We start from the raw sequence: 15,770 nt of genomic DNA on the forward strand, positions 1-15,770 counted from the left end.
CTCTGTAGTTTCTCTTCTCTCAGTTACACTTCTAAGGTAAAGTGATTCTAGACTACATCATATTGAAGGTTAACAGAGTGTGTCTCCCTCTGGTGGACGTTGTGGAGTATTGTGTTGTCTTTGCTCCAGAGGTTTTTGTACAGAGTTTTGGTGTTTCCTGTCACTGTGGGCCTCAGAGCACAGTAGTACACAGCAGAGTCTGTGACTTTAGCTGAGATGATCTCCAGATCAACACGTTTCCTTGTCTTGTTAATGTGAGCTGAGAAATCAGAACCAGTTGGATGAATTGATCCTCCCTCTGTGATGGAGAGCAGGAACTCTGGTCTGGATCTCTGGTATTGTCGGTACCACTGGATACTGTAGATAGCTCCCTCATATGTACAGGTCAGGTTGATGTTTCTGCCCTCTGCAACATGGTCTTCACTACTTTCTGGCTTTATGCTGTTCATGGAACCCAGGGCTGCAAAATTAGTATTATTCACGTCAGTTATCATTACCTTCCACAGATGAACCTCTAGTTGTGAAATATGTGGTTAATACAGCAGCTTAGATGAGACTGTGATCTCTGTTCTAACACTCACCTATAAAGGGAGAGAAGAGTAAAAAGAGGTAAAGCAACATGTCTTTGGAGTTGTTAAAGCCAAACAGACAGCAGATGAGCAATGTTCCTCCACTGCAGTAGAATGAACAACTAAACAGCCTCTCTGATGGGCAGCCCTTCTTCTCAACGTCAAGCTGATTGGGCGTTTACTTCCTCAGACATTTCTGCTCTGGAGACACAAATCATCTCATTGGTTGAGTTAAAGGTCAGTGGGCGGGGCCAGAGAATCTAATATTAGTGGATGTTTCTGATGTTGTTTCTTAAACGTTTGAGCATCTGTTTTGTCTCTTGAATGCTCTTTATCAGTGTGTAGCTGATTGTAAATACATCCATCTCCACTGAGCCATGCAGAAGCCTGATTGGTTATCATGGAGGTAAAGGCTAAATGCTCTTGATGATGGCAACTTTGTGTTTGTTGCTTTGGGGCGCGGGGGGGGTGGTCTTTAGTCTTGTTGCCCAGGGCACATGAAATTGTTATTCCGGTTTGCTTGGTGTGATAATGTAATGTTAGTATTGCAGTGTTTCTTCTAGATTTATCAGCTAATGTCAGCTACCTACCGTTACCTTGGTAACCATCCAGACGGTACCTTACGTACCTGAAACCGGTGATTTAACGGCACCGCTCTCTTTACACAGTTTAACAACAAACCGCTGAGTGAACATCACTAACTTCATAGCTAGTAGCCCACTGTTATGTTGAGGATGGCCTTATATAATATTAACTCTGCTCTGTTCCAGCAGATACATGTATATGTCTTGGCAATGAAATACATTTTTTTAATTGATTTAGGCTTTTTTCCAGGGTCAGAGTCTTCTGGGTTAAAATGGAACTCCAGGTTATTTTTCTGTGTCTCAGAGTTGAAACTTTTATATACAAGAATGTGTTCCATAACAAAGGCCTGTCAAATATTTCTCTTCAAAGGTTAGATAGCAACCAAAGTCTACTCAGACAGTGATACATTTTGAAAATAAAACTGGTTTTGTTTAAATATCTCGTCCTTCTGCGATTACAAAACACAATTTGAGCCGTTTACAACATTATGTCTTTTAATGTGACAACAAAACTCAATAATAATTTTGACTATGTATTTTTCTGTATTTTACAGTGGTGTAAGGTGCTGGAAAAAGCTTTAAAATGGACCTGGAAAGTGCCTAAATTTGACTTTGGAAAAGGTGTACGGACCCTGTCCTAAGTTGGTAGATCCTTTAGCTTTTAAAGTGTGATTGTACTGATTTTGTCTCTTAACTATGATGTTAAGAAATATAAACTACCAGTGATTTCATATCTGTGTTCAGGTTTTTGTACAGCCTCTTCTACACTTTGTATCACTGTGTTTGTAGAGCACAGTAGTAGAGACCTGTGTCTGCCAGGGTTAGGGTCTTTATGGTCAGTTCAGTTGATTTCTCTGAAGTTTTGGATTCATATTTCTGCTTATCTGGGATATATTCACTTGGGTCCTCTCTTGCTCCTTTCCAGAGAATGAACTGAGGCGCCTGAAGGTCTGAATGATGTCTGTACCAGTGGAGTTCAGGATTATTAGACGTTGTCTCATAGTCACATCTGAGTGAGACAGGTTCTACTTCTCCTTTACTGACTTCATCTTCTACAGGAGAGATTTTGTCTCCAGCTGTTATACCGGCCTTTGTTTTACTGACTTCATCTTCTACAGGAGAGATTTTGTCTCCAGCTGTTATACCGGCCTTTGTTTTACTGACTTTATGAGAGATTCCAGAAGAGTTCTGTCTTTGTGTCTGTTGAAGGAAAGCTTCCTGTGCCCAGGGCCGATCCTGGCTCACGCAGATCTCATATCCTTTGGCAGTAGTGACCCTGTAGGAAAGGAAAATACATTTTCAACAATGTCTCTGCCATGTTTCCTTGAAATGTCAAAAACTGAGACCGAAACTGGCCCAATAAGGGACATAATCAAATGTCAAAGTGAAGCACAGACATACAGAAATGCCTTTTTGGGACAGCTAGTGTCACTCTTGGTGATGGAGATGATTTTCTGCAGTGCCACCTTTCTTGTATAAAATTTAAAGCAACACCACTCAGGCGCTCCTTCATCCTCCTGAACTTGCACTGGAAAGACAAAACACAACGTGGATGGTTTAACACTCGCCGCTGTCATTCACTGAGCTGAACACACAAAAGGTCAGCATGTGTGTTGCTGCATGCTGCCAGCACCATGTTCAGGTCTTAAAGCTCCACTGACTCCTCACACTGAATAACGACTTACTGAATCAGAAGCAGGTTTTAGTTTTAGACAGGGCCGACTCTGCGATCACAGCTTTGCACCATTTTAACGGGATTCTTCAAAACGTTATTCTACTGGGATAACTGTTTTTTTTTACATAAGTTTGGACCTCCATGAATTATGTAACTAGAAAGACACCAATACTTCTTAGAAAACTTTAATGCTGAGCCACGGGGCCATTTCTACAAAGGTGAGGTGCTACTTCAAATTAAATTGGATAATTATGTATTTATTTATGGATAACCAGACATTTTTCTGTATGATGTAGATATCTAGACTCTGGGTTTAGTTTTATGATGCTGTGATATTCTTATAGCAGAACTCCTTAGCACACAACAAGTTAACACAAACCTTTTTAGGGGTGCCCGGATCAAATTCGGGGGGGGGGGGGGGCTTCAAAACCCTAAAAATGTTGTCATCAATTCAGACACTGTAATGATATATCACAATAACTCGATATATGATTTCATCACGATATGATTCCATTGAAAGAGGAAAATGTTCAGAGATTTCTGCTCTGAACTGCAGTTTATGTAAATATTTCGAAAGAAGATAACTGTTGTTTTTACATTTTCAAGAATTTAATTACAGTTATTAAACATTGCAATCAAACATAAAAAGGGCAGAATTTTACTTGCCTGCTATAATTGAAAGGAACATCAGAGAAAACCCCCAATGCTGCAGTGGCAGCATGTTGAATAAAGGTAATGTTGATGGTGTGTGTATTGATCTCTGTTGAATCTAGAAGTTCCTCTCTCTTCTATAGTTCAGTAACAGCTCAGCTCCTCCCTGAGTCTCTCCGTCTCCTCGTAGCTCTGTAGTTTCTCTTCTCTCAGTTACACTTCTAAGGTAAAGTGATTCTAGACTACATCATATTGAAGGTTAACAGAGTGTGTCTCCCTCTGGTGGACGTTGTGGAGTATTGTGTTGTCTTTGCTCCAAAGGTTTTTGTACAGAGTTTTGGTGTTTCCTGTCACTGTGGGCTGCAGAGCACAGTAGTACACAGCAGAGTCAGACAGCTGAAGCTTCTGGATCTCCAGAGGAACTGATCTTATCTTGGAATTGAGTGTAGATGAAAATCTGTCCCTGAACTCGTGCTCTGTTTTCCCCTCTCCGATCTTAAAGCGACTGAGAATGAATTTGGGTCTGTTGTTTCCATCCTGTTTGTACCAGAAGAGATTATTATTAGTTGATCTGCTGTTATATTGACAGCCAAGTGTTACTGCCTCTCCTTCAGTAGCAGTCACATCTCCTGTTGGTTGCAGCACGTTGTCTTGTTGTGCTCTGCATTCTGTAAAACAGCAACAAACAGAATCAGTGTGCTGTTAAAGAATCATATCAATGTTGGATTGATATCAAAGAAACAGAGTTGTGTTCATACCAAGGCTCATAGCAGCCAGCAGCACTGAGATGAACAGAGGCGTCATATCTGCAGTGTGGAGTAACTCTGAGCTACAGCAAGTAGAAAGAAGGCTGGGATCTCTCTGTTTAGTCTTCATCAACACTAAGTTGGTGGATTAGAAGGAGGAACCTGATCACAGTGACAGGGCTCATTCACAGCCCTGGGTTATTCCCCCTGCTGACAACTTTACACTACACACATGTTGGTCCTCTCTTCTTTCTCAGTGTAACTGTCTTTTATGAAATGATCTTTAAAATGTTCATGTGGATTATTTCTTGTTTATTCCCCAACATATAAAATGTCTGTGAACCTGCTACCTGCTTGGTAGTTCTTATAAAAATATTGAAAGTAAATAAGACAAGAAAAACTTTATTTTCTGTCTCATGTGACAGAAATTTGTCTTTGACCGGGCAGGCTCAAATAACATAAGATACCTATAAGAACATGAAAGATACAGTACATATAGAAACAGTAAGACAATCATTGACTGTGCAGACGTACAAAATGCAAAAACAGAGCAAGAAGAAGTCTGAGTGGAGCTGTTGGACAACGTCTATGTTTGGCTGTTCAATGTGCTCATGGCAGTGGGAATGAAGGATTCCTTACGTGTTTTTTGTGCAAAGAGACCTCTAGTGTCGACCTGATGGCAGCAACTGAAAGGATTGTTGGGGGGTGGGGGGGGGGGGGTCGTCAGTCCATCCCTTTCTTCTCATGAACTCAATATCTCAGTAATGTCTGACCAAACTTTCTTCATCTTTGGAATAAACATTCACTTGAACTAAAGGATGAACTGATTAGATTTGATTTGATTTTTGTGGGTTTTCGTGCCGTGAATTCAAAACCTCCAGTTTTTTTCAAAGTTGTATTGGTTGAGTTTCTATTTGGGATGGAGATCAACATGTTGAACAATGGAAGGAGCTCATTGGAGCCTAATGGCCTGAAGGGTATGAAGAGGATTCGTCCTTTGTTAAAGAAACCAACCCTTGACCCCTTCTAGCCAGAGAATTACAAGCCTAGTTCCAAACTCCCCTTCTTTCCAAAATTTAAAAAAGGTTGTCAAAGAAACTTTCAAATGCTTGAAATACACAGGGTTATTGATTAATTTTAATCAGGTTTCCGTAAGCTGTTTTCCACGGAAACGGCTCCCTTGAAGGTCTCAAATGATGTTTTGATCTCTTCAGATGCCGGAGATTGATAGGTCTTGGTGCTATTGGACCTCACCGCCACATTGAATAGTGTGGACCACCATATTGTCATCGAGAGGCTAAATGACTTGGACATTTCTGGGACTGCATTGGAGTGTTTTTTTCTTATCTCAAGGATAGGATTTTCTAAGTCTCTGTAGGCGACTTTATGTCAGACATTGCTGCATTGCCTTGTGGGTCTCTCGGGGCTCAGTCCTGGGACCCATTTGTTTCTCTTGATACTTTCCATTAGGACAGATCATCAATAGAGATAACTCTTGTTATGAATTGATACTATAATTAAAATTGAATTGAATTGAATTGAAATAGCTTCAGAAACATATCTTATCATCTCTATGCAGATGACATCCAGCTGTATTTTTTATTTAAACCTGAAAGGCTTAATAAACTTACTGTACTAAACTATGATTACAGTTTAAATGCAATTACAAACTTGTTGAAATTTATTTTATTTTATTTATTTATTAATTCAGGACAATGCACATTGATGAACCTGCACAACAGTACACGTAAATGTGCCAGATTGTAGCCCAAGGGCTAATTTCCATCTGCAGTCCAATAGGCAGGTTAGAGTTACAGTAAAAAGACATAGGATAGTAGCATTTAGTATATAAAATCTAGAAGAAACAAATAGAAAAAAGAGGAGAAAAACAAAAACAAAAACAAAAACAGGACAATTCATTAGTAAAAAAAAAACAAAAAACAAAACAAAACAAACACAAGTTAGCGGTGGATACATGTTTGGTTAGCTCTAAGCCACAGCTTCACCTGGCTCTTAAAGGAGGCCAGAGTAGGACACTCCCTTATAGCTGGAGGAAGTGTGTCCCATAATGCACTGCCTTTAATAGATAGAGCATTATGACTGAATGTGGTTTTTCTAAAATGAACCTCACAGTCCCCGTTTACAACAGCTCTTGTGATCCGAGTGTGTCTGAATTTAATAAACTCCAGCAATGGAGGTGGTGCCAGGCCATGAAGTACTTTATAAATTATGCATAGTGAAGAAACTTTACAATAACTATCAAAACTCAAAAAGTGATATTTCTCTAAGATATTGCAATGATGATAAGAGAAAGGTTTTTTATCCAGAGTCTTAAGTGCCTTTTTGTACAGGAGCTCAACTGGTTTTAGGGTAGTAGTACCCGACAGAGACCAGCTGGTTTTAGGGTAGTAGTACCCGACAGAGACCAGCTAGTAATGCAATAGTTCACATGTGAAAGTATCATTGAATGCAGAAACATCAGAGCAGCTGAGTCCGATAGAGATCCTCTGATTTGTTTAAAATTATGAAGATTGAATTTGATTCTTTTGGATATCATTTTAACATGGTTTTTAAAAGAGAGTTTAGAGTCTATAATCACACCTAAATATTTACATTCATTAACAACTTCCAATTCTTCTGTGCCCAACATCACCCCCTATTGAGCAGGCATAACAGTAGAAGATTGCTTTGACAAGTATAAACAAACAGTTTTTTTTGCATTTAAAATAAGACATGATTTATTGAGCCATGTTTGTATGTGTGTAAGAGCTGCTGTGAGAACATGTGCAGCCTCCACAGGATCTTTTGCTTTAGTAAAAATTACAGTATCATCGGCATAAAGCTGGACATTAACATGTAAACAGTATTCGGGTAGGTCATTAATATATAAAGAAAATAAAATTGGCCCCAGTATGGAGCCTTGGGGGACTCCTACTGAACAACCCAAATAAGGAGAACAAACCCCACCCACCATAGTGCATTGTTCTCTGTGAGACAAATATGAGTGAAACCAGTTAATAGTTTGTACAGAAAAATTAAAATATGACAATTTAGATAGCAGAAGTTTGTGATTGACGGTATCAAAGGCTCTTTTCAGATCCAAAAATACAGCACCAACACATCCATTTTTATCTAGCTGACATTTAATTGTTTCCATAAACATGGCCAGGGCAGTCTCGGTTGAGTGGTGCGGCCGAAACCCAAACTGCATTGGATGTAAAGGTGTTATACTATTGCTGAGGAACTCAATAATTTGTTTGCTAATCCATTTTTCAATAATTTTCGAAATTACAGGTAGAATGCTTATTGGTCTATAATTGTTCATGTCAGATTTGTCTCCAGCTTTAAATATTGGGATAACTGAAGCCAATTTCCACGCCTTAGGAACAATTGAAGTTTTTATAGATAAATTAACCAAGTGCAAGAGTGGGGGCGCTAAAGCCTCTTTATGTAACTTTATAAAACTAGTGTCAAGTCCATACATATCCTTGGTTTTAGAATTGTTCAGAGCCGTAATGATTTCAATAACTTCTGGTTTTGTAATCTCTTGGATATAAAATTTGGGATGATTAGTGTCAGGTAGAGTAGGAACCTGATGATCAGAACCCTCAGAAGATGGAAACTGCTTAATCAAATCTTCTATTGATTTCACAAAGAAGGAATTAAGCTCTTGTGCCAGAACAACTGGGTCTCTCACCAGCAGATTGTTAATTTTTAATTCTAAGCCTTTAATGTCTTGCTTGGGTTGTTTCCCTGTCAATTTATTTATGATCTGCCATATTTTTAATAATTTGGATGAAAAAGTTAGCTTTAGCCTTGCGTAATTCAGACGTCACTTTATTTCTGGCTCTTGTAAAACTAAGTCTGTCTATATTATATCCAGATTTAATAGATTTTCGGAGTAATTGATCCCTTTGCTTTATTAGTTTTAAACAGGCAGGGTTAAGCCAGGGGGGGAGTTGGACTTCTTCCTCCCATGGCGCCCCCTCCTGGAGAAAGAGAGGATAACCTCTTTAACTTTCGAGAGAAATAAGTCACTGCCAGCTTCCACATCCTCGCATTCCATAAAGCTTATCCAGTCAATATCTTTCAAAGCTCTATCCACATTTTGTAGTTGGTTCTTTGGAATTGATGTATTGTTAGTGTGGTTGGTTGAAATATGATATGGATTTTCTGAGCGTTTTACCTTTCTAGAAAAAAAGATTACATTATGGTCTGAGAGACCTGTTAAAAGGTTGTGGGTTTTTATAATCCTTTCTGGTTTGTTGGTAAAAACTATGTCAATTCTAGAGTGAGTGTGGTGTGTGATTCTGGTGGGTTGTTCTATCATCTGAGTGAGGTTAAAATAATCTGTTATAAGCTTGAGATTTTTTATGTCTGATTTGTTATCCCAATTAACATTAAAATCTCCAAAAAGGAGGATTTCTTTTTATGATACATACTGTAAGGAGTGATTTAAGCTGGTCATAGAAGTCCAGTTTAGCAGTAGGTGGGCGATAGATACAGATAGCTGTCAGAGACATTTCTCTCGAAAGGGAGATATTTACACCAACGCATTCCAGTGTGATGTTACAGGGCCATTTGATCAGATTGCTTTTCAAGTTATTCTTACATACATGAGAACCCCCCCCCCCCTCCTTGACCCCTATCCTTCCTAAAAGTTTGGTATCTGGTAGTGACACAGCAGCTTCAGGTGAGGAGCTGGTGAGCCTGTTCAGATAAACCCATAAAATCAACATTAGAATTACATAACAAATGTTCAATCTGTTCACGCTTTGGCACCAAGCTGCGTACATTTAAATGACCCCCAAACAGCCCCCCTTTTTAAAACACCGGGTCCCAAACAGTCCTAGCCTCATTAAGTGTCCTAAAAAATTTGAGTCGTTTATGTTTTCTGAGTACTGGGTTACGAGTCTTACGTCCGCCCTTGTGTAGAATCTGTCCTTTTGTTCCGGGTGTTGTGGTGATGGCCTCCCACTGCAACGTTGGCTCCAGGCTCATACCAACTGGGGGGTCAGCAGTCGAGTTGATATTGGCTGAGCAAGGCGTTCCCCCACCGCTGGCGTGGATCAAGGGCAGCAGCACAGAGATGGAAACTGCATCGGGTGACAGCAGGCAGCCCTCGGTCCCTCGCCGCGGCGTCGCTGACCCCCGGCACAGCACTGGCTCTGACGCGCTGGGCAGTATCTCTAACCCACCAATGGCAGCTAGGCGCAGCTTCGCCACTGCTGCATCGGTCAGGGGCGGTGGAGACAAGCGTCCCCCAAGCTCCCGCCGTCGTAAAGCAAGCTCTTGACCCGGCATCCAGGCCGTAGTGGACCGGTTTAATGCCTCTGCTCCAGCAGCTATTACAGACGGGCAGCTCCTGCAACCCCGGCTCCGTGACGCCGGCCCCCGGCCCAGCAGCACTGGGCCGGGGGCCAGCAGCACTGCAGGACAGAACGCTTCAGCTCGCCATGACAGCTGAATAGGATAAGCCATTAATGGCAGCACTCCTGCCACTGGAAATGCAGCGTTTATGGTAGGAATTAACGAACTGATGATGGGCATAGGAGCACAGGGCCATGTGGGGAATGACCATAATTGATGGATGGTCACGTCCACTGGCCACATCGGCCCTGGCCGTGGCTGCGGCTGCGTTAGCCAGTGAGAATGGACCAATTGAGCCTTTTGCGAGGCTAAACTAGCCTGAAAGCCATTATTCAAAAGATGTGGGCCAGGGTTGGTCTCCACGTCACCTGCCAGCAGCACTACGCATGCCAGATGCAAAAGTCTTACAGTTTTACTAGTTGAGTTGATTATAAAACAATTGCTTGCAGTTAAATGCAGACGAAACAGAAGTGGGTTTTTTTAGGGTTTTTTTATGTGTCCCTGATAACTTCCAATCAGCGATCAGGCAGATCCTGGGAGCCTGGTCCTCATCTTCTAGATTTAGTCTGCAAAATCTCAGTGTGATTTACGTCCAATCAACAGCTTTTGATGCCTATATTAAGACATTAATTCGATCATGTTTCTTCCCCCTGAGAAACATAGCAAATCTCTGCTCCGTTGTGTCAAAAACTGAAATGGAGATGCTCATACCTACCTTTATCTTGTCACGATTAGACTGCTGCAAATCACTTTTTACATGGCTTAATCCATTTTCTGTACTCCGTTGACAAACAGTTCAGAATGCTGCTGCAAGACCCTTAGCATACTTAAATTATTACCAAAAGACGACAAGAGTCACTGGAATCATTTTTAATATATTTTGACTTGTTCACAGAGCCAGTACACTGCAGTAGGTCAAGAGATTGACTAAAGAGCGAACTCCACAGTCTTCACTTTTTCCATTGACATCTCCCCTCCTTGCTCCAATGCCCCAAACAGCTGCACTGTCTCAAAGTCCTGCTAACAGGTATTTTTTGTAGTACTACCTCAGTCGAGGTACAAATATGCTGAGGAGATACCATTGATTGGTCGGAGAGAATCACACTAATCACTGCATCATCATTGCTACGGACAGACAGGGGGGGACTAAATTCAGTTTGCTTTCTGTCTGTGGCAACACGCCGAGAATCAAAAACACCCCTTCTGTGTGTGTTGCGTTAGGTCACGGCAGTCGCTATGACGACCAGCCACGGCCCGACTCACGTATGAGGCAGTTCTAATCTGCAATGGAGGAAGAAGGACGGGGCACCGCGGTCGAGGCGAGCAGGTACCCTTAATGGAAAAACGCCATTTGAGTGTACCTTGGACTGGTTTTAAACTGGAGGAGACTGTACCTCTCGGTCGGTGGCTCCTTAGCTGTGGAATGCTCCTCCAATAAGCTTAAAGTCATTGGACGCCGTGGTCTTTTTTTTAATGAGCAGCCAAAAACCATCTGTTCACGCAGGCGTTTAGGTAGCATTTTAAACCTGTGACCTGTAGATTTTATTTCTTATTTTGTCTAGGGTTTTCTCTTTTGCTTTGTAGATTATGTTGGATTTTTAATTTGGTGCTGTATTATTTGATTGTGAAGCACTGGGAGACTGATGTCTGTGAAAGATGCTTAGCACTTGAACTTTGCTAGCTTGCATGCTAGTAGCTAAGTCAGTTTCATGTATCTGTTGTCATGTGTCTTGTGTTTGACCATCTTACAGTTGGTTTGTCATTGATGTGGATTTGCTGCTCATGTGAGTCCTCCCACAGTGTACACTAGCAGCTGGAACCACAGGGACTCTGATAAAACTGGAATAATCAGAATCCATCTGATATCAAGCTGTGGTTTGAATACCACTTCCCTCCTCTTTGAAGAGTAGTCCCAATCTGGGTTCAGGTTTTTGTACAGCTCTTCTACACTTTGTCACTGTGTTTCTAGAGCACAGTAGTAGAGCCTGTGTCTGCCAGGGTTAGGGTCTTATGGTCAGTTCAGTTGATTTCACTGATGTTTTGGATTCATATTTCTGTTTATCTGGGATTATTTACCACTACTTGCTCCTTTCCAAAGAATAAACTGAGGTGCCTGAAGGTCTGAATGATGTCTGTACCAGTGGAGTTCAGGACTATTAGACGTTGTCTCATAGTCACATCTGAGTGTGACAGGTTCTCCTTCTCGTTTACTGACTTCATCTTCTACAGGAGAGATTGTTGTCTCCAGCTATTAATCCTGAAAAAGTAGAGAAAATGAAGCCATTAGACTAACATTGTTCATGAGGCTGAGAGGAGAAGACAGAGGAAAATGTCAACTGTACATTGTTACTCTGGACAGGAACAGCTCAACTGTTGAGAGATTTCTGCTCTGAACTGCAGTTTATAAATCTTTAGAAAATAATAAACCATGTTGTTCTTTGTATCTTACCAAAGAAAAGAGCAGCAAGATAATCCCCAGCCAATGTTCCATCTCTACAACAGGTTTAAATCAACAGGAGAAACTAGCTGATGTTCAACATCCAGTCTGAGAATTATTCTCTTCACAGCTCCACTTCTTATTGACTGAATGGTTGAACACAGTGCACAAGTAGTGCACCTCCTACTTGATAATGTCGCCCTCTAGTGGAGCTACAAGGTTCACTACAACAGGGTAGAAAAAAGGCTTCCAAGCAGCTTGGCAGTGTGTCAGCTTGTGTTTTTGTACAGAGACTGTGGGTTTGCTGTCACTGTGGGCCTCACAGCACAGTAGTACACAGCAGAGTCTGGCCCTGCAGCAGAGGAGATCTGGAGATCCACACCATGCTTTTCTTCAGACAGTTTAGTAGAGAACCTAGAGTCTGATTGTAGAGACTCTCCTGGTCTCGTAAAACCAAGCCCTGAAATGTACAGGATGAACTCTGGAGGTTTTCCTGGATATTGTTGATACCAGAAGAAATAATCACTACCAGTTGCTTGTCTGGAGTATCTGTAGGACAGAGTAACAGAGCTGTCTTCTAAACTGTTCTCTTCTTTCTCTACTGGAGTGAGTTCTTCACAGCTGACTCCTAAAGGAAGAGATAACGGATATTTCATGTGGTAGAATAAATCAAAACAATATTCACAATCAGATGTTATTAGAATCAAACTTGTTCATGCTGCATAATGTAACATACCTGTGAGGATGGAGAGAAACATCAGCGAAAACCCCCAATGCTGCAGTGGCAGCATGTTGAATAAAGGTAATGTTGATGGTGTGTGTATTGATCTCTGTTGAATCTAGAAGTTCCTCTCTCTTCTATAGTTCAGTAACAGCTCAGCTCCTCCCTGAGTCTCTCCCCGTCTCCTCGTAGCTCTGTAGTTTCCTCTCTCAGTTACACTTCTAAGGTAAAGTGATTCCAGACTACATCAAATGAAGGTTAACAGAGTGTGTCTCCCTCTGGTGGACGTGTGGAGTATTGTGTTGTCTTTGCTCCAAAGGTTTTTGTACAGAGTTTTGGTGTTTCCTGTCACTGTGGCCTCAGAGCACAGTAGTACACAGCAGAGTCAGACAGCTTAGCTGAGGAGATCTTCAGAGGAACTGACTTTAACTTGGAATTGAGTGTAGATGAAAATCTGTCCCTGAACTCGTCCGGTGTGTTCCCTTCATCCCCTTGAACGCGCATCACAATGAATTTGGGGCTGTTGTTTCCATCCTGTTTGTACCAGAAGAGATAATCATTAGATGAACTGCTGCTATATTGACAGCCAAGTGTTACTGCCTCTCCTTCAGTAGCAGTCACATCTCCTGTTGGTTGCAGCACGTTGTCTTGTTGTGCTCTGCATTCTGTAAAACAGCAACAAACAGAATCAGTGTGCTGTTAAAGAATCCTATCAATGTTGGATTGATATCAAAGAAAGAGAGTTGTGTTCATACCAAGGCTCATAGCAGCCAGCAGCACTGAGATGAACAGAGGCGTCATATCTGCAGTGTGGAGTAACTCTGAGCTACAGCAAGTAGAAAGAAGGCTGGGATCTCTCTGTTTAGTCTTCATCAACACTAAGTTGGTGGATTAGAAGGAGGAACCTGATCACAGTGACAGGGCTCATTCACAGCCCTGGGTTATTCCCCCTGCTGACAACTTTACACCACACACATGTTGGTCCTCTCTCCTTTCTCAGTGTAACATGTCTTGTAAGTAGTCATCATTGAAAACATTCTAGTGAGTTGTTTCCAATTTGGTCTTCAACATATAGTTGAGGTAACTGTCAGAACTCTGCTACCAAATTGGTATCTTAGAATTCTTTAATGGCTAATATCCAACGCCATGAATGAGATCCAGAGGGGGAGACACTGTGTTATGTACTGAACTGGTGATACTAGTCTTTAAACTGAGGTAAATGTATAGATTTGTGTTGCTATATTGAATATGTGTGTGAAGCATCTATGTTTGGCCAATATCTACAACTAATTATACACTTTAAATTATTTAAAGACTTCACTACATATATTTCATGAGTTTGGACAGACAGGATGTAAACTGCATCTTGAGGTTGGTAGAGGTTTACCTTTGCTAGGGGGTTATTCAAGTTCTTTTAACTGCTAATCAACAGTTTATAATCTTTTGGTCCTCTGCAGCTGTGAGATGTCAAACTCAAAGATACAATCCATATTTATTGTCACCTGGGGCTGAAATTACTTTTTGCTCCCTGGGTAGCTCATATAAAAAGAGGACATTGCCATACACACAAAGATACAGTACATGCAATTCAATTCAGTTTTATTTATATAGCACCAAATCACAGCAAGTTATCTCATTGCGCTTTCCATAACGAGCAGGTCTAGACCGTACTCTATGATCTTATTTACAGAAACCCAACAGTTCATTAAGAGCAAGCACTATTCCTCAAAGGCAAGGAAACACTTCCTTTAAGAGACAGAAACCTGGAGCAGAACCATGGCTCAGGGTAGGGGGGCATCTGCCTCGAATGGTTCAAGAGTATATGGCTGCAGCCTGCAGCATCCCATCTTGTCCGTCCCGTCTCATCCGGTCCCGTCTCATACGGAGGTGTGTCCAACGGTAAATCCAGAGGGTCAAAAATGCGAAATCGCGAATAATTTTCCAGATGGATGGTTCTGTTGACAAGATAAATGCAGACTATCGTCTGGAATAAAATAAACCTGCGTCAACTATCATGCTAATGAATAAAATACTTTTAATATTTGGTTTTAACGTTTAGTTAAAAAAAAAACACCAAGAGAGCTCTAGAGAGACTTGCAGTACAGGGTTGCAGGTCGGACTCGAACTAGAGACCGCTGCATCGAGGAGCTAACATCTAATTATGGGCACCCGCTCTACACACTGAGCTATCTGGGTACTTGAAAAAGAAAAGAAAACACTAAATATTTAAATTATTTTATTAATTTGTGTGATTGCCGTTACTGTTAAATTAAAAAACAAAAAAATATTGAAAGTATTTTATTCATATGCATGATTGCCGTTACTGTTTAGGTAACGGCAATTTAAAACTGAACATGTACATAAGATAAATGCAGACTATCATACTGATGAATAAAAACACTTAAAATACGTGTTCGTCTATAAAAAAAATGCAGATGATAGGCAAACTAAAAAAATCCTTCTATAGCTGCAACTTTGATTTAAGTTAGGTTTGGTTTTAATTTCTTTCCCCCTTTCATACAATACAACACAAAATACGATAGAACCGCTGTGGAAGAAAAATACAATCGCATCCTGGCCCAAGACCGGGGCAGCAGAGATACGCAGTCGAATACAGGACGGGTCCCAGAGACCCGAAGGCCGATGCCGCGGTAGTAGAAAACTACAACCGCATTCTGCCCCGGGTCCCAGAGACCCGACCGCATTCTGCCCCGGGTCCCAGAGACCCGACAGCATTCTGCCCCGGGTCCCAGAGAGCCGACCGCATTCTGCCCCGGGTCCCAGAGACCCGACAGCATTCTGCCCCGGGTCCCAGAGAGCCGACCGCATTCTGCCCCGGGTCCCAGAGAGCCGACAGCCGAGGCAGCGACTGTAGCCTAGAGCTACAGTCGAATGCTCTCGCCATGCTGATAAGCAGTTATTTGCAGCAATGTCCCAGTGAAGTGTGAAAACAATATAGAATATACAATTAAAAAGTCTTGGAAAGAGTGTAACATGTTTATTTTCGTAGTCTTGTT

The 15,770-nt window shown here is 41.4% G+C and overlaps 2 gene segments (V, D, J or C); both read right to left on the reverse strand.

The window, feature by feature from the left end:
• Window positions 1-146: 146 nt before the first annotated feature.
• On the reverse strand, window positions 147-729 carry LOC116685668 (T cell receptor alpha variable 3-like; the record flags this gene model as incomplete). The annotated part of the segment is given in 2 exon segments: window positions 147-460; window positions 582-729. Coding segments are annotated over 2 exon segments (354 nt in total), but the record flags the coding sequence as incomplete, so codon positions are not given.
• A 3,068-nt stretch (window positions 730-3,797) lies between these two features.
• On the reverse strand, window positions 3,798-13,732 carry LOC116685666 (T cell receptor alpha variable 18-like; the record flags this gene model as incomplete). The annotated part of the segment is given in 3 exon segments: window positions 3,798-3,906; window positions 13,178-13,418; window positions 13,509-13,732. Coding segments are annotated over 3 exon segments (468 nt in total), but the record flags the coding sequence as incomplete, so codon positions are not given.
• Between the last annotated feature and the right edge of the window lie 2,038 nt (window positions 13,733-15,770).

This window comes from Etheostoma spectabile, unplaced genomic scaffold, assembly GCF_008692095.1.
Source record: "Etheostoma spectabile isolate EspeVRDwgs_2016 unplaced genomic scaffold, UIUC_Espe_1.0 scaffold00570148, whole genome shotgun sequence".
Lineage (NCBI taxonomy): Eukaryota > Metazoa > Chordata > Actinopteri > Perciformes > Percidae > Etheostoma > Etheostoma spectabile.